Source organism: Strix aluco, chromosome 11, assembly GCF_031877795.1.
Source record: "Strix aluco isolate bStrAlu1 chromosome 11, bStrAlu1.hap1, whole genome shotgun sequence".
Lineage (NCBI taxonomy): Eukaryota > Metazoa > Chordata > Aves > Strigiformes > Strigidae > Strix > Strix aluco.
In genome coordinates, this window is record NC_133941.1 from 20,798,079 (window position 1) to 20,825,759 (window position 27,681).

Genomic DNA, 27,681 nt, shown 5'->3' on the forward strand with positions numbered 1-27,681 from the left:
TGTTTTAAGATGAAAGTGTGAGTTTGAGCATCTCTAGGTGTGTTTGATAATCTTCTTTGGCTGCTTGGATAGACAATCCATTTCTCGTTCTGGTCCTCAAAGATTATGTTCACAAATGGATGGACATTTTCTCTTTGACATGAAAAGAGCAAGAAAGCGCAAAATGTGGTACAACAGGGCCACGCTTGATTTTTTACATGCATCTGGAGACTTATATAGAGCAGGTTATGGTTTTCTTTCTCAACTCTTCTCACCTTGCAAAGGTCTGCTGTGAGTTTTTCATCCTCTGCAATATGTTGTCAACCTGTTACTACCCACACCTCACATCAGAGTTTGAGGAGCTGTAGTCTCAAACCCTCTCAGATGATTTTGTTCAAACTCATGGAAAGATTCCCTTAAATCTTCTTCCAATCCTTTTTTATTCAGGAGTGGTATCTCTAATGCAATGAATATAGATAAATCTGATTAAATACCTACAACTCCCTAAAATGTGACACTTCCAGTGCTTCCCCCCGCCCCCCCCCTTATTTTGGGGATTCTCTATAGGTCCCAAGGGACCAGCTGGCTTTATATCTACAGCCAAATAATAATCCAAGTGGGACAGTAATGCTACATACAGTGGGAACTGCTAATTCCCTTATTTTAATTGAAGGGGAACCAGATCTGTATGCCACCTTGCCAGGTCCTCGATGAGTGACTAGTACCAGGGCTTTGCTGATCTCTCTGCCCTGGCTGTGTCTCTGCCAACCCATTAAGAAGTGATTATGTTTTCATCCTTCTTACTACTTTCTCATCAAATTTTGAGATCAGAGTTAGCATAATCTTAGATGACAGTGTAGAGAAAGCAGTCAAATTATGAATATAACCTGAATTTTTGGAGTCGTCATAAATCCATTATTTATCCAGACCTTTAAGGACTGTGAAATGCAAGTCTTGTGATTCTGATTTGGTGAAATCTGGTTTGTTACCTTGCTACTAATTTTTCTGCCCATAGAAGTCCAGATGAAATCAGATGTCAGAGTACATGGTGATGATATCAATTTAGAAATTATTCTGAGACACTGTGAAAATACTTACAAGCTTCCATGATGAGACCTTTTCTGATTAGGGAAATCAAAGAATAGTTTCCCCGGCAGGCCTGCAGTTAGTTCATCCAAATTGCTTCTGTTTTAATTGGCGGGCATTTCCTTTAAGCAGCTAGGAGATGAAAAATATTTGACTTGGGCACTACAGGAATGGAAGCCTGTTCCCCAAGACGTAGCCACTCTGAAAAGAAAAAAAAAAAAAAAAAAAAAAAAAAAAAAAAATCTGAGTTTGTAGTATGCTTGTACAACAAAAATCCATGACATCTTTGACAAACAAAATCCCAGACCAAGGTGAACATTTATAATCTGACTTCTAATAAGAAAAAAAAAAAAAGGATAGTATTTTACTTAGGTTTTTTAGTATGTGAAGTCTTTTGCTACCTGAAGTGAATTTAGGTGGGTGGCTGTTCTGTCTTTTTGTTCACCGCCTACTGTTGCTTCCAAGCTGTACTTTAGGAAATTTTTTACCCAAATTTCTTGTTTCTAAAGCTTGTTTCAGAAGCATTGGTAGGAATAAATAAAAAGAAATAACCTTCATTGAAAGCTACTGCGTTTGTGTGGAAGAACAATGTAACATTGTGTGTGAAATTAGTTTTTCAGTTACTGGAGTTTTATTTCTCTTTTGCTGAACATGTCTATGGAGGACTGGTTTCCCTATGTTGTTGTCATGTGGAATGGTGAGACCAAGTATCCATAACTGAGGAATGTGCTAGAATGGTGTCAAAAAGCTGCACTCTCAGGATTTGGGAATGGTAGATCTTTGTGGCCTGGGAGGCATTTGGTTATAAATCAAAACTATTGAAGCACACTGTAGGTGATGGTCTTTCAGATTGAAAGAAATTGAGTGGACTTGGATTAAAGATGTTCAGGGTCCTCTGAAAAGAAAGGGAGAAGTCCTTGAGCTCCCTGGTTATTTCCCACCTCCAGTGCAATGCACCTTCTGCTGCTGAAACTTGTGGTTTGCTCAGCCTTGTTCTCTTTGACAGCTGGAGATGTAATTCCCCAGGTAGTTTAGACCATAGCAGTGGGATTCAAATGCAGTTGGATATGTTTTGTGAACTAGTTATGCAGACTTGCCCTATAACCAGTGGAAGCAGGAACCCTGAGTGTGAAATCCAGTTCACCTAAGTTAGACATCAGTATTAGAAAGAGGTAGGTCTCAGTTTAGAAGTGCCTGTTTCTCTTCAGAGTGTCTGGATCTGCAACTCCTTTGAGACAAAAGAACAGCTGTATGGTAGATCAAGGTAGATCTGAATCAAATCAGTGAGGGTTTTTCAGTGATGCTGTTCCTGAATAATGTTCATTTTAATTCAAAATGTACAGGTATTGCCTGCTTTTTTAAAAATCAGGATTTCTTGGTAGTTCACCTGTATGTTATCAACATGTTGAAAATAACAATGTTTTGAGTGTGTTTTGTAAAATAATCCCTTCCCTAACCTCCTCCCCCCCGCCCCAAACAGCGAACAAAAAACCCCCCACCCAAACCTAGTGCAATACTTAGGTTTCTTGTAGAGGAGACTTTAAATTTCACCCAATTCTGGTAATTTGATCTATTTTGGAGATGCAAAGCCTGTAACCCCACTGATGGGGGGATATTACCATATGCCAGTCTCAAGTTTTCTATTTCTCAGTTCTTGTTAAAGGAATATTAACCACTGAGGAAGGGTGAGGTGGCTGTGTGTCAGTCATGCTAACCTGGTATGCACCCTGGCAAGGTTCCGGGACTTTTCAGAAAAGAGATTCAAGGATCGAATGAAGCCTGCATATCTTGTTCCATGGGATTAGAGAGATGCGCTATCAGTGAATAATGTTAGTCATGCTTCGTGCTTTCTATATTTTACCATCTGCCTTTCAAAAACGTGAGATGGTGTTTCCCTGGTGTCGTAACATTAGGTGAATCATGAAGAGCGCAAACTGAGGGGTTTGTTTTTAAAGCACTGTGAAGGAAGTGTAAACTTCATATTTGGTGTTTATTGATTAATATTTAATTGAAGGTGAAATTAAGCAGGCAAATGACTCAAACATGCTAAAAAGCAACAACACACTCTTGCTGTGACTGACAAATGACAATGAATTTCTAAGAATAGAAGCAAATATATTAATATATAGTGATGGCACAGTGAGTCAAAAAAGGTGCTTTGGTTGAGGGTGGTGGACACATCCCACAGAAAAATCATGTAGAAAACAACTTTGACACTGAGTTTAGTACTCTTTGCATCACTAGTGAAATCAGTAGACGGTTCTCCTCAGAAAATACTAATAATTGTCTTTTCACTGTGGTGTTATGGAGCAGTTTAAGAACAATTCTATTTTATTAGAGGAATGTTTAAAAAGCTCACTGGACTAGCAAAGCCCTATAAATGCTTTGTTAGGTGAATGACTTATTTTTCGTTCGTTTGTTTTTTTAACATCATGGCTGTTTAGACGCCCGGTGTTCAAGATCTTGAAGTGTACTTCTCTTAGGACTAAATTAGTTTTTGCCCACTGGAAGTAAATAGCAGTCTGTCACTTTAGGTATTCATTATTATTATTGATGCCTCATTTTTTCACAACATTTTTCTGGGTATTCTTTTTCATGATCAGATCTGAGTCTGCTTTTTGATGTGACTGTCAGCAGCAACTTATCACAGATGAAACCAAGAAGAGACTGAAATGCCGATTTTTAGGAAAGCGCAGGCATATCGTCAGTGGAGGTTGTGGTGATTCAGTGCCTCTTGGGATGGAGTCTGTCTTACTGTGACATTTGTGTTCCTGCATTTTTTTCAAAATAATGCTACAGGCTGATCTTATTTCTATTCAGAATACTGATCCATCCTGTTTAAAAACAGATAATAGTGAGTAAGGTCTTTTCTGCATACTGTATATAGGGAATTATCTAGAAATGAACTGATACTGTGAACACTGTCCAGCATGCAAAGTTGCATGTTGTTGACAGAGCAGAGTATCTCTTCCTTGGCTGTTGCTTGGCACATAAAGGCCCTTTTTAATTACTACTCCCAGTTTCTTGTTATTGCTCACTGTAAGCCCCATTTTGTGCTGAAATTTTTCTCTTCTTGTGAACTTGAAAAGCAATATGTGAAGTCAAGTTTGGCAGAAGTTCTTAGCACTAGAATATATGTCAATAAATAGGTGGGGTCGAAGAAGCGTGTATTTAGCAGTTGACTGGTATTTTAATTGCATGCTATAATATTGTAGCGAAACTTTGGTACCTCCCCCCCCCCCCCCCCCCCTTTTTTTTTTTCCTCTCCACAGAAATCAAAGGAATGTTGAGATTTTTAACTGTAAATGAGAGGGCTGGTGAGGGTTCAGTTTGTCTAACTGAGCAAGGTATATTGGCTCCAAAGCAGATAATGTCACTTTGGCAGCGGGCAAAGAGGAATGAATGCATACGGCGGGCCTGGTCTTCCTCGCATACAGAGCAATGGCGATGCTGCTAGATCAGTGGAAATACCAAGCCTATGTGTTACGTTAACTGTACGTGGGTGGGAGATTGGAATTGTTGCACAGATATAAAACTGGGACTTGAAACAGTTCAGGATCCTCTTTATGTCCTTTACATGTGTACGGATTTCCACTGTGCCTAGAAAGTTCAAAATAATGCACTTTGACTGCGACAGGTTTGTCAGTCATTAGGCTGATGGTGTGCTCTTTTGAAGATCTTTTTTATTATGAGAAAACTATTCTGAGACGTATAGATTAGACAGTGTGCTCGCACTAGCCCGCTTGAGGCAAAAAAGAAACCTTTAATCTCTGTTAAAACTCTCTGTGCCAAATATAATAGCTGGTTTCAGCAGTATTTAAACCAACTTCATTAGAATATGGGAAGGGGAAACAGGTTTTAAAGGCTGGTTTTAGCAAGTAATCAACTGTCTCCCCAGATGGTCCAAATGTGACTTGTTCAACACTGCACATGGTAAAAAAATAAAAAAAAAAAAGCCAGCACCCCCCCTGTGTGTATTTGTGTTTGTGTGTGGGCTCCCTGCTCAGGCGTTTCTGACTGTCGAGGCGAAGCCGTGGGGGCTGGTGGCGAGGGGGCTCCCAGGCAGTGCTGAAGGCCAGCAGCCCAACAGCTGCCCTGTGCAAGGCCTGGCTCTGGCTCTTCAAACCAAGGCACTCGAGTGTTTTAGCTCTTTTCTGGAGTCTGCTTACTTTCACAGAAGGCCAAGCTGCAAGATGTAATATATTTAAATGTATTCTGAATTTGTAATGGTGGCTCTAGTTTTTCCACCTGTTTCACTGTCCTTGCACTGAAAAACAGTTTTGCTTTAACTGTTATGAAAACTAGTAGTGTTTAACTAATTTTTGTTACCTTGTAGCCTTTACGAGAGAGTCTTTGTTCTTGTCAGATGAAAGATTGATGTGGCTGTATGAGCCAGAGCGTATGCTGGAGGTGCATCTAGCATGCTGGACTAATAGCATACTTATTAATATTCATGAGCCATCTCATTTAGCGGGTGCTCTTGGGACTTGATTAAAGTAAGCAACACTGCTATTGGTGCTTCAGCTGTAGCGAGCTTTATCTAAGACAGAGCTAGTGTTATCCTTGTTGATGCTAGCTCTGACTACCTGCAGCATTTTACAAGACGTCTCTACAGTGTTTCTGCATAGCTTTTCTTAAATGACAAGTCAAACTGCAATGATAGAATAAATTTGAAATCACCTTTATAAAGCGTTATCGCTTTCTTTTGTAATGAGTCCTTTCTGTTTGTTCCCAAAGGTCCAGAGGAAGAAATGACCATGTAGATTCTACAGCTTGAGTGCAGCATAATGGGAAATGGTGAATGGAGTGGAGCTGGTCTGCAGCCTTGAAAGCAGCCATTCTGCGGACCACTAGTCAGTCAGGGACACCTTGCACACCAGAGGCATCCTCCACGTCGCTCGCTGGACACACACTGGATTCTTTTTAATTTCTTAGGTTGGAATTCAAGATTCCTTTCCTTCAATTTTTAAACGGTTTTAAGATTGTATCAACTATAACGAGTGGAGCAATATAATTGACAACAATGGGTGACATGACAAATAGCGATTTTTATTCCAAGAACCAAAGAAATGAGGCCAACCATGCAGGAGAGTTTGGGTGCACACTGCAAGAATTGCGCTCCCTCATGGAACTTCGAGGAACGGAAGCAGTAGTAAAAATTAAAGAGACATATGGGGAAACAGAGGGGCTCTGCAGACATCTGAAGACATCACCAACAGAAGGTAAGCATATTTCACTTCGGTTGAATCAGGGAACTTTGTGTAAATGCTCTCCAGACAGTGAAAGAAAGAGGTTTTGTTTCAAACCTGAACACAGTTCTCATGGCACTGCCATTATTCCCAACAATAATAAAACAAGAGAAGAGTCTTCAGAGAAAGAAGATAAAACCAGTCTAGCTATAGCCAAAGCTAGCATGAGAGTAAAAGAAGTGCTGTTTATTCAAACAGCTAAATGCATTAATTCTTCCTTAAAAGGCAGACAAAAAAATCAGCACCTGTTTTATGGCATTATAAAGAGGCTTTAACATATATGCTCTTGGGGGTAAGAAGGTGCAGACTAGTTGCTTCAGAAGAATTTTTAGGTATTTAGACATCTTGAGAATATGAAATGACCTTTTGAGATGCACAATATGTTACTTTGTAGATCGATATGTAATATATTTTGTGGTTACTAATTCTGAATTACTGTATTACGACAGATAGTTTGCTTAAGTTATCAATATATGATTGTAACAATGTTTTTATTAAACTTCTTTTGTATGCATAATTAAATTTCTTACTTTATGTTTAATAATACCAATCATAACTTTTCAATATCTATTCTTCGGAGTGTTTTTGGAGCTCTCTACCTGGTCATCAGTCAATAGTCTAGTTTTCAACACTCATCTCAAATACCTCCCCATAAAAGACTGGCAGTGGTGGGATGTTTCCCTCTTCTCACGCAATTTTCCTGTTCACCAATTCTTTCTCTTTTAGTGCAAGTAAAATTCTATTCAATTCTAAGAATTCTATTTTCATCACTGCATTTTCATCTCCAAGGAGTATTAACACTTTTGGAAATTATACAGTCTCTAAGTTTATAATATTTATCTGGTCTTGTAAAGTAGCCAAAATGTTCATTTTAAGTTACTTTCTTTTTCAAGAAGATAGAAGTCTTGGCTTTATTCCATTCTTCCTTTCTTAAATTAATCATTCACTTACCTCCTCTGTTTAAATGCTTGAAAGTCTTGAATTATTGGTGTAATCATGAACATGCCAATTGTAGAGTAACGTAGTGTGATGTTATAAATTACATTAGTTGAAGAGTCCCAAAGGAGCACTTGAATGTACCTGAAGACTAGGCACTGACTTTGTGGTCGTACACTTTATCATATACAATCTCAGTATTGTTTAAGCATTCTAAACTATAAAGCTGTGAACAGTACCTTTTCAGCAAAGGATTAGTAAGCTAATTCTATATTAAAATGAACAGCCAACTTCAGTAGTGGTTCAGCATTCATGTGCAGTCTTGTATTCTAGAGTAACTAGTGGCAAATGGAACATTTTATAACATCTCTCCTATTTTCTAGTCTTGTCTAAATGTCTGATCCTTCAGACGGGACCTCATTTCTTACCTGGAGATTGCTCCCAGTAGGAGTGCTGAGGTAGGAAAATGAGACCCTCCACTTGTCTGGGATTTCCAGACGTCCATCAGTCTTTCAGAGAGTGACCTAATAGCTATTGCACATGAGAGAATCAACTCTTCAAAGAATATGCAGCAATTCTGACATACTGCTGACACATCGGGGGGAATTCCAGACAGAAGTACAGGTTCTCTATATTTACATGACAGAATAAACACTGATTTATAAATATCCCACTAGGGATGCAGCATCTTAAATATCCCTCAGTGGTTTATAGAATGTCAAAGCTGAAGTCTCAGTCTGGGCGAGCCTAGATCACTTCAGTGACTTCAGTAAAGTTTTGCCAACTCATTCTAGCAGTTACCTGGTCAATGTGAACTTCAAAGGAGATATTAATTGCATTATCTGTTCAATTTGTGACATCAGGGAAACTTAATTCCTCATATCGGAACAGGGCGTATGGATCCAACTAGTGTGGCATGCTGACTCCAGCAGTAATCTATATCTGATACTTCAGATAAGGTAACTTTCCTCTAAGCCTTACGTGCACTTCATCACTTGTGCATTAGGGAAAAAAATTTCCAGCTTCAAATGGCAATCAGCATAGCCTTGGAATCATGAAGACTCTGCTGAGTTTTAATTTTAAATTAGGTCACATGATAGGAATTCCCAGTCACACTAAGTTTTAATATTATTTTTAATTGTTTTGCTTGGAAAAATCATTTTAGGAGGGAATCTCTCTGAAATATGTCAAACTCAGAAATTTTCATTTGAGAGAAGGTATCCATAAGCATTCAATAGAAAAAAATTTAAAGTCTTATGTCAAATATAAGCATATGTTTAGATATAAGTCCCTAGCCATTGCTTTTTTTTGTATCCAAGCACAGTGAAGAAAGTTAAAATACAGTGAAGAGGAGATTCTTGGAGGAAAGAAATGTAATAGTTTCTTATATGGAAATGAAATTTTAACATCAAGTAGATATGATTTTCAAATAAATTACTGAGATAGATAGATATATATATATAGTGGAGGCTCCTGTAGAGTTTTATCTTTTGGTATTTGCAGCAAACTATGGATTCCCCGTGGAATATCTTTACAAAAGCCCATAATTTGCCACTATGCCTGAAAGCTGTTTTCCCAACCAGCCTCTTTTTTTGGTGAAGCACAGTTAACTGAACTTCCACTATTTTTTGTAGTTTGGAGTGCTGCACATTTTACACAGTTTTATGAGGAATAACAGAATAAGCATTACTGCAGGGCACTTCTTCTTTCAATAAACCCAATAAACTCCTGCTGAGCAAAAGTCCTGAATATGAGTGAAACAGCAAAAAGGACTTGACTGTAGAATTTTGTTCTTCCCAGGCTTGTAAGCTTTTTCAAAATTTATTTTCATAAAGTCTTTGTCATTTTGTGGGGTATGGCTTAAGTAGTTACTGGAACAGGGTTAAAAAAATGTATCCTGGAAGCAGGCACAGTATAATTTGGTAAAATGGGGTCTAATCTGAATTTACTGGCTTACTCAATATTTAGAAAATAAGAAGTAGCAATTAGCTCAGAGTTTACTGAGCAATTCATTTCCCATGTTAATATTTGATGTACCACCTATGGATTGGTAGAATCAATCACTTTTAGTGTAAGTGCCTTTTTGAAGCTCTGTTTTCAAGGCCTTGAACTTTGCAAGGTAAGACCTTTTATGCATAACTGAAATATTATTTACATTGTTCTAAAGATGCATTTACCAGTGTTTTCTGAACTCATGTATTAATTCAGTGTGGAGCTTTAAAAGTCTGCTGAATGTTGAGTAGAATAATATTTGCATGCTGAATAAATTCATAACATTATTATGGATTACAAGGCTTCAGTCTCTTTAAATTTTCTTTGATCGCTTTTCTAACTATAGATGCAGTGTGGATCCCAGCTCTCAGTTATGCCTAAGGGATTTCCTGCTTTAAAGTGATTATATTATAATGAAAAGCTACCATTTAAGTGCTCATAAAAAGAACCTCCCCGAAATCTATAGAAATACTTTATATGAAAAAATACAAACATGTGTCTTCTTGAATTTTCTTTAAAAATATTTTTATTCTGATTAGTTTCACTTTCGTTATTCTAGTAATACAGAAAATAGGCAAGATCTAGCTGTCATTTTGCCAAAAAACACTGAATCCCCCATTGGGCAGACCTGTGATGACAGTTGTACAATTTTCCATGCAATCTGAGTCTCTGAGGCCCACTCGAGCATTAGTGATACCTTATAAAGGACAGCTGGTAAAATGTGATGAGTTAGTTGGATGAATACCAAATGAGACTGGAATCCACTCTTTCCAAAGCTTAAGTGTGTTTTACCCACAATTTTATGTAGTATGCACCAATTTACAGTACGTTTTTAATCTATATTCCCTTCATGTTACAAAAATGTTTATTCCTTGTAAGAATATGTTAGTGAATTAACTTCCATTATTTCTTGCTTAAAATACTTGGATGCAGTAATTTCCAGTCTGCGTGAAAAGTGAAGCTGTGTACAGTGATGCTTCTTTCATTTTGATGTAAAGAAAAAACTTTTCCCTTGGTGGTATCTGTGCGATCAGGCCTGAAACAGCAGCTCCAAAAGATGTTACACATTAGTGATAATGTTACAGCACTATAGGAGAAGTTTTTCTGTTTAGTGGTTACCTGATAGGCTAAGTTTCTAGAAACGCTCTGGTGGAGTGTGAGAACATGTCGGGTCTGACATTATTATATGAGCTGGAAGAACCTACTTTTAATATGAAAAATGCAAGTTTTGGGTTTTGTTAGCTGTAGCTCTCTTGAGATACTGTAAAAAGGTTTTATGGCAAGAGAAAGTCTCAATTAGCAGTTAAATGATAATTTTTCTAATCTAGAAGTTGACTTTTTAATCATCGTAACTGCCCTTAGTTAATAGATACGAGATAAGTCACTCTCTTTTCAAATGCCTGTTTGTTGTATAGGAGATATGGACTGTGTATCAATTCAGCCAGCTGTGTAGGTGTATTTATTTTTCATTATTACAATCTCAGAAGCCTTTTACAATTTCAGCTATGAGGTAAAAGATGAAGAAAGAGTGAATACAACAAAATTAACCAGTTGCTTTTAGTACTCGCTAGTTTTGGTTCCTCAAGCTTGCTTCTATAAAAACACACCTTTAATAACTTAGTATTCTGTTTTGAAGCTAATGTTACTAGTACTATGTCATTAAATTAGCTACAGATATGTTGTTAAATATGTTAAATTAGCTACAGATATGTGAAGAGTTTAGAAACAAATTGAGAAAGATACTTGATTCAGAGAAGTTTAAAATAGAAATATAAAATAATGGATTGCCAGAGATTGAAATATATAAAACCACACTGTCAGATTATGAAAGTAAAGAAATTGATAATAGCATCATTTTAGCTGTTGTTAAAAGAATACACTTAATCATGCATAAACCATCAAATGTTATGTATAAGTTCAAGATTTTCTTAAATTATTTTAAATTAAAGGTTAGGATGACTATTATTCTACATACGAAATGAGTTTTTTAAAAGCTATGTTGCCAGCTCTTCTAAAGCAGATTTTAAGAATTTGGTTTTGAGGCTGAGCATCTTAAAAACACTGTAAAAGAAGACCCACTCATCCCCTCTCCAGATCGCCATGCTGTCTAATTCCTCATCCTTATTTGTGGTGTCAAAACATAACTTGTAGCTCAGGCCAATTTGCCAACACACCCAGGCCAGAAGCCAAACTCCAAGTACACATCTAGTCCTTATATGTACATGTTCCTTCCACATGGAAGGATTGGTTTAAACAATGAAAACAGCTTTCCCCATGAAATAAGCCTTCAGTATTGTCACGGCAAAGGCCTCTAAGGGTTGCATTTTGCAATACTTTTTTCCTACCTTGCATGGGAAAAAAACCACCATCAACTTTAAACTCATATTTCACCTAGTTACGTGTGCAGCGTGAATCGTGGTTGAGCTGGTAAGATCTTTTGATAACTCGACGTTTTTCTGTAGTCACTTCAGTGAACACTTGTTGCCTTTGCTGGTCTGTTCAGGTCCCCACAAACCACCTCAGAAAGCCCTCGCCTTGCTCCTGGGGGGCTGTGCTTGGCAAAGTTACTGACGGTCTCAGTCAGAGGCTGGTTAGCTAAGAAGGATGGTGAGTTCTGGATGCTCCTTCGTTTTGAAGTTGCTGACCCCCTGACAGGTCCCGCGGATGGATTTGTCCTGCCTGTACCTTTGGGGGCCTGCCTGGGAAAGTCAAATGGTGCCAGCCTCCCTGGGACGGGTGGGAAGCGCAGGAAGGGACACAGGGTGCGCGCTGGGGTCTCCCCGCCTGCACCTTCCCCGCCTGCACCCGGGGACGACTCCTGCCCCTGCACTCACTGCAGAGTGCTGAAGCAGTTATTATTTATCTGGCTCTTTGTTTTGTGGGGAAATGCTGGGTCTGACCCAAGTTCACATTAAACACCATTGTCATGGTAAGTCTTTCAAGATTGTGAACAGATGGAAAAAACCTAGTCAAGATGGTTGTGTGTTAATAACTCATGGGAGGCAAGGAGATTTGCTTTGGCATATAGTACTGTCTCAAAGTCCTATATAACGTGCCTGTTAAAGTTGTAATACTTGGCCTTAGCGAGGTTGAAGTTGGCTCTTATATTTCTGTCTTTCGACGGGTATATCAGCACAGTGCCATGCAGAGGTATTGGTTTGGGGATTTCTGCACCACACTGTGGGGACCCATGCAGACTCAGGGGTTAGATGAAATGGTTCTGTACATTTGATATTCCTGCTGTCTGCAGTGTGTTATATATCCATAAAATAATATCTACATGTTTAATGATTTGAGAGGAGTGCATGGAGCATTCTTGGCAACTGCAGTTATTTTCCTTATCTAATATTTCCATTGTTTGTGTAATGGAACAGCAAACATTCTTCCAAAGGTTACCCAAACATAAGCATCTCAAATGAATGGCTTAGATTTTTCTAAGTGATAAGTACAATTTCATTGCTCATTTTGTTTCTGGGTTTTGGCATGTTGTGCCACTTGCTGATTTACTTTGGCTTTGTTCATTTACTTGTAGAAAACTAGAGAAATATTGCATGATGCATTTTCCCCATGAAGCTTTTAAAATAAATATAAGCTAGATCACCTGCTCCTTTGAGAATCCTAAATGGTTTGCAAAAAGCTTCTCTATGTGTAACCAGCATTGCTTTAAAGTAAGGTTAGGAAAGGAAGAAGGCAAGTGAATGTCTTCGGCCTGTTGTATTAGGTAGCATCAGAGATTTTCTGAGGCCAGTGCTGATTTATTTATGTGATTTCCTAGGAGGTCATCTTCCATTCAGTGATTATCTTACTTTAGCAGGTGCAACGCTTTTAGAAAGGAGGCTGTTTTCATGCAAACTGAATTCCCTGTCCCTTTAATACAGTACATTAAATACATGCAGGCAGTGTTTACTGACTGCAGACACACATTCTGCTGTTGCACCTCAGATTTAGATGAACAGAGTAAGTGGGTGTGATATTTTGCACCTGTTTTGCACAGGTCTAATGTTTGCTCATTGTAATTACAACTACAATGTGTTGTAAGTCAAAAGAAAGTCTAACCCAGCAACTTTAAGTAATTCTTTCCCTCTTTCTAAAGAGGTTATTGTAGGTTAATATTTGCCATAACGTGTTGTGCCACAGGTTTCTCCTTCATCTGAATACAATGATGCCATACAGTATGTCATTCCCTTTTTGCAAAATAACAAGTGATGGAAAGTGTTGTCATGTGCTGCAGTTGATAAATGTGTAATCCCATTCTTAGTGGTTTGAGTTTGTTGGCATAACTAACTCATTTATTGTGTGGAAAAAAAATGAGGCCAGATCTTTAACATAATAGCAACAGTGTACGTAACGATGGGGGAAGTAATTTTTAGATTTTATAAACTCTGGGAGTTACGTCAGTTGTGGAAATTGCAAAGTAGGATTACGTTAGTGGCGCTCCCTCAGAAAAAGGCAATTAGTCCTTTGCTTGGAGGATCAAAAATGTATTCTGTGGTGTGTGCTTTCACGCACGTGTATCAGTAATGGTAAAGACAGACCTGAAGGGAGGAGAGAAGCGTGGAGCTGCTGCTGAGCTGTGTTGCAGCCTTTCCTTTGCAGAGCATGCCTAGTTTCTGTGGAGCCTATGTAAGAGTAACAGTACTGCAGAGGAAAAAAAGTGTAATGAATACCTTGCTTCTATTGTATTGCAGGGCTTAGAAATCCATAAATATATATAGCGTGTCAGCCGTGAGTGAGAGCTGATTTATCTTCATTTTGTTCTTGTTTTGAGAAAGCTGCAGGAAGAAAGCAAAGTCCATTATACCAAATGAATAATCCAATCGATGTAGCCAGTTTGCCCTTGATGAAATTAAGCTTTGTCTTTGCAATATATCAGAGAGAGTGAAGGGGATTTTTGCCTTATTTTGTCAGTGTCCCTTGAAAGCAAACAGTTTACATGCAGTGTTTTTATCCTTCTGTGATTGGCCCTGCTAGAGGAGCCATAAGAGCACGGCTCAGCTGATGCTCCCAGGGGTGCCAAAAGTGCTCCCTTACAATACCACCTTAAAATTTAAAGATAAAACAATCACCTCCATTCCTATTAGGCGTTCCCAAACTTTTTGCCAAGTCTCACTGCTAGCAGTGATGCTGCTTCCAGCTGAGCCGTGGGAATTGGAAAACTTTGCTACTGAAGTGTTTTTAAGGATCATCTGTGGATTGGGCAGATGATGACAATGCCTTTCCTTGCAATAATTGAAATTTTGAAATTTTTTTTTATTTAGCATTGCATTTACAGTTTTTTCACGAAAGAAGGTTATTTGTTGAAAGAGAAAAAGGTTTTTGGATAAAATGGGGTTTCACTATGCAAGTCTAAGTTCAGTAGCCTTGGAAGTGGAATTAGCCTGAATGATTGGTTATTTTTCTTTTGATGATAGTTAATACGGGCAGACTTGGGGTAAGAACAGTGTCAGATGCAATGATTTCCTGCCTCCTGTTCCCTTTTGCAATTGTGACTTACCCTTCAAATGTAGACTGATGAAATTTACTGTTTCCAGCTGTTTTCCAAGAAGTCAAAGGTTGATGGCGTTTGACATGCCTGTTATTTATAAAGGTGAGGTGAGCAGAAAATAAAGCCAAAGATGTATTTTTGGCAGTCAACTCAATGTGCTTCCAAGACAAACATAACGGCATTTCCTCAATACTGATTTCCTTTGATGCATTCATAGTTTCTGACTTGCCTTCTAAGTATCTCTAGAAATTACTTCTACCCTATTTCCATTAATTTTCTAGAAAATATTCTTGCAGTTGCAGATCCTGAAAGGTGTAAGGACAAAGAAGGCTTCCTCACACACCTGGAAAAATTGACGATCGTCTCTGACAAAGAACCTGCTTTCACTGATAATAGATGACATAGTCTGGCATAGTTTGCGTCATGGTATAGTAACTTTGTTTTTAGCCTTTAAAGAAAAAAAAAATCCTTTCTGAATGCTCATTAGGAATCCCATTCCTTGTCCTTGCCTTGGAGCTGGTAAAAAACCGCATTTTAATCTCCCATCCAGTCCAGAACTTGGCAATGCAACCACAGATTATATTAAATGCGGAGTATTTCTGTTGTATAATAGAAATAGCTGGGTGTATGTAGCAGCTATTTCTGTAACAATAGCATTTACTAGCCCTTGTTTCCTCTTTGCTTTCAAATGAAATTCTTTAGGGACTGCAGATACTCTTTTCCTGTGTGGATTGTGAGCTGAGTCAGTTCTGTTAAAAGGCTCGAAAACCTGAGCTTCCACAGGCTGTGCTACTCCTTTGATTATTCCTTTTGCATTTTGTGTCAATCTCTCCTCCCTGCCACTTCCCACAGAGGAACTGTCTTTTTCAGTATGAGGACAGTTTAGGTATAGTCTTCTAAGGTACAAAAAGACTGAAAAAATGAGTAGTGGAAAGGAAAATTGTCCAAATTTATAAGAAGTTCAAAAGCTGTCATGATTCTTTTTTCTGATTAGCATTGGAGATGAGGGAAAATATAGAATAGCCCACTTCTTTACAGGTGTGCTTGAAAAGGAGAGCTTGCCCTTGAAGTAGTTACAAAAGAATAAGAGAGGAGAATTTTCTTAATGCATTCAATATGTATCCTATTAACTGCAGCAGAATTTAACTTTGACTTCATAAATGAAGGCATAGCTCCTCAGATGCTATAGGCTGAACGCTCCTTGTTCAGGATCATGTCAGCATTAACGCAGGAAGACAAATATATGGTAATGCTCTAAAATTATAGTGCAACTATTAAGTTATAATCTTAGCATTTAGTAGAAGCATTCTTCTAGGCACCTCAGTTATTTCTTTGCTTAAACAACAGAAGAAATCTACTTGAGCTTTTTTCACAATTTTTCTAGCAGTTTCAAGTCATTACCTTAGTTTGGAAGTTGGGTGGCAAATTGGAACACCGTGAGTTTCCTTGTGCTTGCCTCACTTCAGTTGCGTGTTGGCGCTCACCCTTCCACTGGCACACGGTTTGAATTTTAAAGGAATGATGATTCCTTTCTAAGCCACTGGTGGGTTTTTTGTTTGTTTTTGAATTACACCCTGAAGTATTTACGCATTCATTAAAAAAACCCCTAAAGTAGTAGAGAAGTATTGCATTACATCATTATTCTACTTTGCCGGTAGGGTCTTGTGACTGTTGCATGGATAGCAGAGGTTATCCAGCTTGACATTTGTAGTCTTGTGGTACTACAGCCAAAATACATGCTTTTTCTAGAACTGTAGTCTCACAGTTGACTTTTAGCCCATGGAAAGCTTGGAGTACATAAAGATGACTGTCTTGGTGAAAATCACTCCTGTTTGTGAGTGATACTTGATAAACAGGGTAAAACAGCAGTGAACAGGCTGGCCATATCAGAACCTATTATTTTCACTATGCAAATTGTCTAGGTTTTGCTTAAAGAAATACTTTAAAAAACTTTAAAGCCAGCACTGTTTCCTACAAAAGTATGGTGTAAATTTGGAGAATTATTCAAGCGTTAAGGTGTGCTCACCTGCTGACTTCGTACACATCTCATGTGATGATGGTGAAGTCCTTGGGCCTTGGGCTTTTGCTTTGTTCTATTGTTTTCTCAAGTCAGTGAGTTTGTGCAGTTGCATTCAGCAGGTGCAAGGGCAGTCTGACAGAGCTGACCCTGTCTCTTGGTTCATTAACGTACATCGAGTAGATGTGAAACGAACTGCAGAACAGGGTGCTTAGTTAAGCGTTCAGAACAATTGCTTTTCAGACTCAAGAAATAATATGCTGAAGGAAACCATAAAAGTAAATTATTGGTGATTACCAGTATTGTGGGCACATCAAACAGAAGCGATGCAGTGCTACGTGAGGCTATTACGTGAGTGCTGTAGCTGGCCCTAGGAAGTTCAATGTGCTGATCTCTGGTGCCAGCCTTGTCCGTCAATGATAGTTCAAAGCTATAGGTGCTGAAGGGCTCTACAAACAAATTGTAAAAATTTACAAGATAGCTAAGGAAAAAGGTATAAATATGTCATTGGTTTTGTTCCCAAGGAAGTCTCTGTGATTGTGTTACACCTTCTGCTACTTTGCCTGCTTATAAACATGAAAGCTAATCTGCTCCAACCCACAAAGTAAAAACCATAACCTGAAACTACAGAAGCGAACCGTCATCCAAACCTATCATGCACACTGGATCATAAGAGGAATAATATGTTTCATTACCAGAGAAATTAAAACAGTTTTAGCTGAGTAAGTGTATTGGCTGTGTGAAGATCAGTTCTGTTTCCTTCATGGAGTTGTTCTCGATTGTTTTTGTTTAATGCTATAGTATAGCTGAAGTAATTTGCTTAAATATGAAATATCAGATGGCAGCAATCATTAAGATCAAATTGTCTTATTGACAGTTTTAAAGTGAACTCTTAGTAGAGGACAAAGAATACAGCCAGTTCGTTAACATGCATGTGCATGACTGCTCCAAAATACTGTATATAAAGCTGATAATAAGCCACTATTAATGTTTGTGTTGAATGTTAAATAAATGCCTTGGAAGAAACAGATTTTTTTGCCTTCAACCCCGAGGTGTGGTAAAAGATCTGGAGAGTTTGAAATGATTTCAAGATAATTCTTACAATGATAACAGTTTCAGCATTACCAACATACTCTTAAGGTGAAATCAGTGATACTTTTTTTCCCCCCACAAATCTAGATGTTATTTTTAATTCCTGATGTTATTCCTGTTTAACAAGGATATCAGCATGGCATGTTTTGCCATGAGATGCTGGCAGTGCTTTCTGCTGCCTCACTTTTCCAAAGGTATTGGTGCTGACATTAACATTGCTGCAGCTAGCAGCATAAAATTATGGAGAACAATATATTGGTTCTTGCTCTGCAGTGGTGATCAATATCATTTCCTGGATGTAAAAATCTTCGTGTCTCTCCTGTTCTGCTCTTCTCTCCTATAAATTTTCCCATGCTCAGCAGTTGTTACACGGGACACCTCACCTTGCTCTGTGGACGTGAAATGTCCCTTCAGGGGTGATGCCAGCCGTGCTCTTCCGAGTCCCTTGCAGCCACTGTTTCCTGTGCGAGGGTGACTGCTGCCATCCTTCCCTGGAGAGTCAGCTGACTGCTTTTGCAAGCCTTCATATTTTCTATCTAGTCATGTTCATGTAGTGACAGCAAACTGAATTTTAAATGAGGTATTTAAAATTAATGCCCTGAATCTGGGACCCAGTTTGGAATCCCCTAGATTTCTTGTTTGATTGGGTAACTATTTTGTCATGATTTAGTGAGACCTTCCTCCTTTCTTTTATTTTGAGCTGTTTAACTTTCATTGCTGCTTAAAAGTCCTGAATTTTAGTTGGGGGACTTCTGCAGTCTTGCTAGATGTCTTAAAGGATTCAGTTGCATGAGGTTGCCATGATATCTTTAAGAAGTAACTTTTGCCAGCTTCGTTTAAATTTGGGAGGCAGAAGGAGGGGGATAGACTTGAGCCTGTTTTAATTTTGAACCATTTTGAAAAAGATAATTCTGTTGTTAAAAATTGATAGCATGTCTTACCTGCCTCGGACCGTCCATGGAAGTAGTGGTAGCTTTGTTGAATTAACAAGTGACTGGTGGTGGCTGACTGGAATAAAATGATGCTTCTTGCTGACGTTGCAATGCAAGCAAAATCCCTTGCGTATGTGTAGTTATACAGGCAAAGTGATTGTTGACTGGTACATCTTGTCTGCTGGGTGAAGAGGTTTAAGCTCCATTTGCTCAAGTTGCTGTGTCTCATACCAGAAAAAACCCTCTCCAAAAGGGGCGTTCCAAGTGAGGCAGTATAACATTATTTAATTCATTAGTTAGGGGTTTTTTTCCCCCATTTGTTAGGTATATATTTTAAAATGATCTCTTTCGCTACATTTACCAAAATAGAAATCAGGAAAAAAAATCTCCAAAATTAATTCTTGTATGTACAGGAGCTTTCTGAAAAGTTACTTAGTTTTACTCCAGATAGAGGGCCAGGTCTTCATGAGAAGTGACCTGCCAGCCTTCCAGGGATGTAAGAGGGTGTGGAGTGCAGAGCCTGAGAAAGCCAGTCACAGATCCTCACTTCTGAGCTGCCAACTGTTAGGAAAATGCAGTGCCTGTTAGGAGAGAGGGGTGTTCAGTTTTAACACACCTGCCATGAGAAAACAACGTTCTAACAGATTGTAGGTAGCAAACATAATAAATCTGCTTATATGTATATCCATAATCTCTAGAAGGTATTCGAGAGATACCCATGTTTTCTTGTGTTATTGAATAATTGCATATGTTGGTGTGAGTGGTCAAAGATGATAGAAATGTTGCCCTGATAAATTTAGGTAATCTAGTTATCCGTACATGATTGTTTCAAGACAAAGCAAAACATTAAACTGTGTGTACAAAAACTAAAACTGATTGGAAATGGATTTTCTGAAATTCTCCCCTGCTACATGTTCAAGCTTGCAGGCAAAGTAGTGTATCCATTCATTTGCTACATATAAGTAGCGGCATTTATTCTGGAAAATCTCTTGTGAGATATGGAGAACTGGAAGGAGCTATAAACCATTTCTTCATTCTTTAGTATGTAAAACTTACATGGCTGTGCAAATGTATGTCCTGCTATGAGTATCTGTATTTTTCATATTTAAAATTCAGTATAATGTTCCTAGTTGTGGACATTCCCGTATCTGTATTTATGCTTATAGACAATCTGAAACAATTAATGCCAAAGTTGTATTCTGTCATGATTTCGTATCAAACTATTCTTTGTTTGAATTTCTTTGCTTTCTTCCATCGTCCTTTGACTATATCATTTTTTTCCTGATACATATCTCCTTTATTGCTCATTTGATTTTTGCTCTATATCTGTTGGGGGTTTTTTCCTATTCTACTGCTTCCTGGAGGTCTTTCTCAAGGTTCTCTACTTCTGAACTGGTTGTGAAATCATCCTGGCCTCAGACAGTTTCTTGTTTATTAACAGAAATACCTCTTCAACCCAAAGCCTTTTGAGAAGACTGTGTACTTTCTAGTATTGATCAGGTCATGTGTTGGGCATTTCTCCTATTTGAACTTGGGCCTTTTGGCAGAACTATATCATCTTTATCTGCTTGGTTCTATTTCTTCTCTTTGAACTTGAGCCTTTTGGCAGAACTAGGTGGTCTTTATCTGCTTATGTTGCTCTACAAAATGGTGGTGATCAGTTTAATATTACTTATACAACTGGTTGATTATGGTTGCATTAAGTATTAAAACATGGCAGCAGATGTAATGTTGACTGTTAAAGGCAAATACTTCAGCATGACTCTGAATAAGTATATGTGAGATTAAATATAGTTGATGTAATTGAGCTAGGTGTATCAAATGAGTAACTAGATGGTCTTTTGTAAATGTAAATGTTGAAACTATTTTGAAGACCAGCATTTCTCTTCAAACTTGGCTTGTGGCTTTTAAAAAAACAAACCCCAAATTATACAGTGATTTTCATGCCATTTAAAATTATGTAAGTTTTTATTTCTGAATCTTTGAAAAAACAAATTAAAGTTGTTCTTTACTGGAAGGGCTTTCAAGAAAAATATCTTTGCAAAAAATGAATTTTGAAAACTTCTGCCACTTTGCATTGTATGAGATAATTCAATATAAAGCAAGCTGAAGTTCAGTAGTTTAGATGATGGGAAGGATTGGCTCCTCGTGCTCATTTTTTCAGACACACAAGAATTGTTTATTGTTAAGTTCTGTCTCCTGACTTAACTCTATTTTATTCAAGTCAGTGATGAAATTTCTATTTCTTCCTTAAGCAAGATAAGTTAAATTTTGAGTTTTGGGCCTATCGCAAGAATATTAAATACTTTCTAGCAAAGATGATATTAATTTAACATTCAGAGTTTATGACAAAGTTTTTTCAACTGATAAAGTTTTATAATATTAAAATTAATGGATTTTTGGTGTTTGACTCCTTAATCTACTTTAAGAATCTATCTACTCTAAGAAATCAAGATGTAATTATTACAACAGAAATAAGTTGGCAAAAGACCTTAATGTCGTGGTCATTGTGTTTGATAGGAAAAGGTTGAAGTTGATGAGGTGTAATGCTATGAGCAGATACTCTTCTACTTAAAGTTGCTTTGTTTAAAGTCAACTGTTTCCTACTTAAGTCTTCATTACACTTACTGGAAAGTGCTCAAGATAATTTTGGTTTTGAGCACTAGGAGGAACTCTGGAATAGCAATTCATAGAACCTTAATTCTGAGTTCAATGTGTAAAGCAAAATAAGCCAGATAGTGTTTCTACTAGTCAACAGGGACATAAGAGTTCTTTACAAATCAAAGTTTATAGTGAGAATTTTGTTTCTGTCTGAACATCAGTGCTCTTACTTTCTCACTCAGTGTCCAACATCATAAAAGACTAATTGTACGTAATCCTCAAAAATTTATAAGCATAAAATTAAAGGAAAAAATGGTAGCTTTAAAGTAGCCAAATGGGTTTAAAAATGCCACAGTCTGTAGTACATTGGAAGTGTTATAAAGACCAGGAAACTAGAGAAGAAAGTGTTAGGAAGTGAAAGTACAGTAGCACCCTCTAGTATGTTGGTAATCTAAGGATTCAAACACGTTTCTATTCAGCATGAACTGCATGAGCATTTATAGCATCTGTTGGCAAGAGTAAAGCCTAGATAATAGTCTAGCAATGAAGTGTTAGGCTCAGTACAAAGTAACCTTACTGAAAAGCCAAACACTGGTTTATTCAGTAATCCAACAACTCATTAAAGGGAGTTGGCAAGCAAAGCTAATTAATAAGCATGTCCGTGTCTTTTCAGAGGTGAACACCTGACGTTCTATTTAATATTGAGGCAGTATGTGTAAGTAAGGTGAGCTGGCAGGCAAAATTAATTAATACATTCATTCAGTTTATCAAAGGCTACAGTCGTTTTATATAGCTCATGCTGCGCTAGGAGATGTTTAACAGGGAACATAATGGCACATTTTACACTGCACCAGTTTTTGTTTCTATTTGGCTGTTATTTGCAGTGGGTAAAAGGAGCCCAGTTCATGTAGAAAGAGTCCACCATTGGCATTATCTTCTATGCAGGAGGTGTAATTAATATAGGAAAAATTGTTTGGGTTTTGGGTTTTTTTTGTTGGGGTTTTGGTTTTTTTTTTTGGCTTAAGACAAAACTGCATTCCCAGATAGAGTCTATTAAGCATATGGGGCTAACTCTGGATTTGTAACTACTATCAACATTATGATAGCAGGGTCCTTAATAGTCTGTAGAGTTCCTGGAACAAAACATGATCCAGTAATAATGCTCTTCTTAATAGGCAATGATATTGCCCAGTATTTATTCAGATTAATTCTTCTGTGCAACAGGGCTAGGTCCAAGGTGCCAGTGGCTCACTAGGGAGGACAGAGAGCGTTTGATTTTCCAGAAGGCTTTATCTGTCAAATTAGAGGATGAAATAGACCCAGACCTTTACATACAACTGTGTTTATCATCAAAAGACACGATATTATTATGCAAGAGTTCATTCACTTTGATCTACTTTTCAGCTGGAAATCTGTTGCAATTTACTGCTTGAGTCCACCGCTCATATTCATCCTTCTGGGCAGTGTACTCAGAGTTTCACTCTAATCCTTTTAGGAGGAGGGAAAATATAAAAGTTTCAGTCTACAGAAACACTTACTCAACAATTTGACCTTTCTATAAACCTGAATCAGCAACTGGTAAATGCCACCTTGACATCACCTGGAGAGCTGACAACTTTATTTCAGTTATTTTAATAAAAGAATCCTAAGTGACCAAATCGCCTAAATAAAGCACTGAGCGCTAGGCTAGAAGACTTAGGGGAAAATTTTTAGCTATGGGCTAATTGTATCAAAAAGTATGTGTGACAAGGGTAAAATGGATCTTTCTCAGTGTCACATTAACTTACTTTTGTGTCCTCTACTCGGTGCAATTTAATATGGTATCAACCATCTTTAAAAATTGTTTCTCGCTTGCAGTTTGAATTCTGATGTCCCAGGGTAAATATGGTGTGTTTTTTTTTTTTTTTCCTTCAATTCAGGTGTGTATGCTTAGAGGTCCATGTTTAGATTGAGTGAAAATTTAATCTTTCACTCAGAATCTCTTCTGTAAACACTGATGATGCTAATAATTTTATGTATATGATGTTGTTATAGTATCTGGCTCTGAAAAGGAACATTTTAAAGTGAGTTATGATCACACTTACTCCTTTCTTTCCCTCCATCTTTTGGCTAAAAAACCCATAATCTTCACAGGCAGCAATAATACTCTTGGAAAATAAAATTATTGAAATGCTTAAGAGTCTTAGGAACTTCTGGGAACCAAAACTGAAAAGAAATTTTATTAAAGTGTATGTTAAAAAAAAAAAAAAGCTAACCAATAGAAAACAGACCATGTTACCATTTCCAACTAACTAAAAACCTGGAAACCTGGAAGTTATTTTATTTCAACGCTTGCACAAGGAGGAGGACGACAGAACCTGTGAAGGAAAGACTGGATTCCCAAGCTGTTTTCTTCAACGCAAAACATGAACTACAGCTCTTCTAAAGGACATGGGATGTTTAAAAGACTGTGTTATCAAAATTAGACATGTTTGGGGAATACCATGTTTAAAGGAATTGTCTACAAAAATATAGGTATGCAAAGACAGACTTTCATTTTAAATCTTACCTTGTTAAGTACTAATAGTGGATTTGTTTTTGAACACTGCAGTGGTATGTCTGCCTAAATGGAGACAGCTATGTACATTTCAAATGGTGGAAATATTGGCCTGATTTTATAAGGTAGCACTTGCTCTTAATTTAAGTACTTGTTCTTCATAAGCTATGGCTTCTTTACACAGAAAGCAAAACATTTTAGTGTGGTGGCCATGTTTTTCACTCTCACACAACGCAGGTTCCTTGAACAAGGTTCTGAATGAGCTTTTCTCTCGTGGAAATATTGGAGGTGTTCCTGCAATTTAAAAAAGGCTGAAGGGAATTAGAACAAGAGTTGGAGATTTTAGACAACAAAACAAAACCTGAAACAGCTGTAAACTGTAAGAGAGTTAAACTAACATCTGGAAACCTCCTTGCAAGAACTGTGAGATGGCTTGCAGGAAAAGATAATATTCAGTTAACTATAAAGTGTTTGGACAAAAAAGTGGAGCTATGGTGAATTGAGTCAGTGAAGTTATCGCCAATCTTAACAGCCAAGCCTTAGAAGAGAAGACTAAAGTGAAATGGGCAGTGTGCATTGAAGTGTAATATGGATATCCCTGCTCTAGCTCGGAGTGTGCTACTAGTATGTGTTAGAACCAGAGGTGATTCTAGTTCAGGTCATAAAAAAATGTAGTGTTGTGTTATGGCTGAGTGAACAGACCCTTGCCTCTGGCATGGTATGCACCAGAGAACAAGACTTCTCGGGCAGCAGGTCAGAGGCTAGTGTGAGGGTTATGATCTATGCAGTGTACCGGCAAGGCAAGGAGGAGATGTTTGAGAGCATGTCACCTTTGGCCTGTCTGTTGCACTAGCATATCTATTTCAGATATTACCATGTAAGAGTAGTGGGTAACATTTGCATAGTGATGTGAAATATGACTTGTTTCAAATAGAAATGATCCAGTGTTTAATCTGTAATTTTTCCACTGCCATAGGATCTGGGGTTTTAATATATATAAATCCACGTCAGTTACTAGATCAAACCATCGATTTCCATGGTAAGAAAGAGTTCTGAATGTGACCTGTGAATTAGATCACATCTGAGTGGGCATTCAAACTTTTGAACCATGGTTTTCCATATCTAAATTTCAAAGCTCTGGCTACTGTAGAGCATGATGGCATTCATTCTGAAATACAACGTTCTGAGAAAGATCAAGTAAAGGTAGTGTTTGCATACTTGATGGATGGGAGCTGTCCTGCATCACTGAATAACCTAATGATGACTGTCCGAGACTGCTTTATTTCCATGTGCACTTTTATTGACCTGTGAAGTGTGGAAGTTAGTCTCATTTACAAAATCCATAGCAGTCGACATGCAAGTAATCTGCTTTAGATTTCACAGCAACATGTATATTTGAAATAATCCAAGTTCTCAAACTGGTATGAATACAAGTTGGGGTAGCGTTTGGCCTAGCTGGGTAGTAACAAGCATAGATCTAGGTATGAATATTTCTTCTTGTCATAGACAGAAAAGGGGACTCTCTGCCATTTAGAGATCAGATTTTCATCACATGAGATCAATAAGGACAGGACAGTTGTGTTGCTATAATCTGCAGAAATCCACTTCAAGTATAGGCCTTCGGAAATACTTTTTTAATGTCACACCAACTGTCTAGTACTAGTCTAATGCATTGTGTCTGAAAAGACTTCGAAGGTAAAATGGTCAAATTACATATCTGCAGAACAGTATGACATTGGTTTCCAAGATGTTGTCATTTTTACTTTGTGGTTTTGTAGGAAATCAGAAAAGTGCTGGAAAACTTAAAAGTTTTCCAGCTTTTGTAGATGCTAATTGCTACAATGGACGAACTCAGCAGTATGGTGATTAGGAATTACTCTCAAGAGACTTTCCTGGAAGAATCATCTTATATTTTGACTATTTTGTTCAGACCATATTGGAAATGATGTTTTTCATCTGTTGTTTCGAAACTAAAAGCAGTTTTACTTCCTTCTTTTTTCCAAGTAGCTGCTTAGTTGCTGTGCATTCTAAATTATGGATTTACGAAGGGAACTCTACTGAGTTTCAGGAACTGTATATTTAAATGTACTGCTTTTTTAGCCATCAGCTGCCTCTGTTTGGCCAAAATTGCACATGATATGGCACCCTCCACTTCTGTCCATTGTCTTGCATGTACGAAGACAGTAGCAAGTGGTTGTGGTTTTCACTGTAAATGTTCAGTCAGATGAAATTCTGAATGGTGAATTATAGATAAGTGCACCTGAGAGGGCTGAAGTGACTGTTCCCAGAATTTTGTGACGAAAAAGATGCCTGAAGAAAATTGTACCTTTAATAATTTAGAAGCCTGGTTTTGGCGTGAGGTGTCCTTGACATGCATACCATCAATATTATTGCTTTATGTCAGAGTATTGTCTATGACAATTTCAACTTGAATACACCCGAGGAAGCTGCAGTACTATTCTGGAAGAAGACAAAAATTGGTTTTGTGTAGTCTTTTCAGAATATCCACCTATTGCAGCTTATTGCTTCTTGAAACTGGAGAGAGATTATATGCAGTGTGTGATACAACAGGGATTGCTCTTGAGTCAGGTATTTCAGTGTTGAATTAGTGCCACTCGAGATTGTCCATAGCTATTTTGTTTGAGCATTTTGCTGTTTTGTTAGTCAAGTCATGACTAGTTATATTCATCCAATAATATTTAATTTGGGGAGATCAGCATTTGAAGTAATTTATACACAAACATATATTATGTTCATGGATTAAACTCAAATGTTGGCTTGTCAGATGAAGGGACAGTAGAAATACTATATTTTTCATTAAATGAATAAAGCCATTTATCTGTTAGGTATATGAAACAAGTGTTGCTTTCTTTTACACAAACATTTAAGTTGTTTAGTAGTAAAAGAATCATAGGTTTACAGTTTACTACAAAATATGGAAGTATTTTTAAGAAACCCTCTTAGAAGTATTGGAAACGAATAGGGTATATAACCCTTGTGCATTATTACTAACCCTTGTGTATTATTATTATAAGCTATGGTACCTGCAGGAAAGGTGAAATTTTTTACATCCCATATTCAGCATCGTCATAGTTATCAGCAACTTAACACAGGATACTACTGCCAGAATCAGGCGGAAGTAATGTTCCTGTTCTTGCCATTATTTTGCTCCAGAAGTTTTAATTCTGCACACATGTGTGTAGGACACAATTCCTAGTTCTCATGAATTCTGTAATAATATTTTGCTTTGTTTTGTGATGTATTCCCAAATCCTAGGCAAGAGGTGAAGCAATATGCCAACAATGTGGTACAAAGGTGAATATAGTTAAAGATTCCAGTGCACTGCATGGATGCTTGTGTTTTCTGTGCTTCATAATAAAAAAGCTTATTTCTTTAATTCCTTTCCAAGAGCAGCTTACACTTACTATTCTAGTGAAAAAGCCCTCTACCCTTAGCTTCAAATTGTGTGTGAAATCCCTGCTGAAAGTTTTTTATGTGGGGGAAAAAAAAAATCTTTGTGTATTAGAATTCTTATTACATTTGATGATAACAATGTTCTCTGTTTTAATTTCCTTGTTGTACCTTTTGATTTATAGCCCTTCATAAATTCTCTTTTTAAATTAACCTATGATCTGGTAGTTTAAGTGTTCTAATGCTGATACTAAAATGTGGGCTAAAATAATAGAAAATTTCAGTTGTAATCCTGAATCATAGGATGGAAATTTTGAGAGATCAGTACCGAATATGTAGCACAACATTGCTGAGGGGATTCTTTT

General features: G+C 37.5%; 1 protein-coding gene across 8 annotated transcripts in view; it reads left to right on the top strand.

Annotated features, from left to right (window-relative positions):
• The window catches only part of ATP2B2 (ATPase plasma membrane Ca2+ transporting 2), a 431,184-nt gene that overhangs the window by 238,052 nt on the left and 165,451 nt on the right, over positions 1 to 27,681 (top strand). For all 8 annotated transcript variants that reach the window (XM_074836607.1, XM_074836605.1, XM_074836606.1 and 5 more), the window contains one exon: positions 5,803 to 6,287. In XM_074836607.1, coding sequence (XP_074692708.1) covers positions 6,089 to 6,287 — 199 coding nt within the window. In that variant the 5' untranslated portion in view covers positions 5,803 to 6,088. The remainder of the gene's footprint in view (positions 1 to 5,802; positions 6,288 to 27,681) is intronic.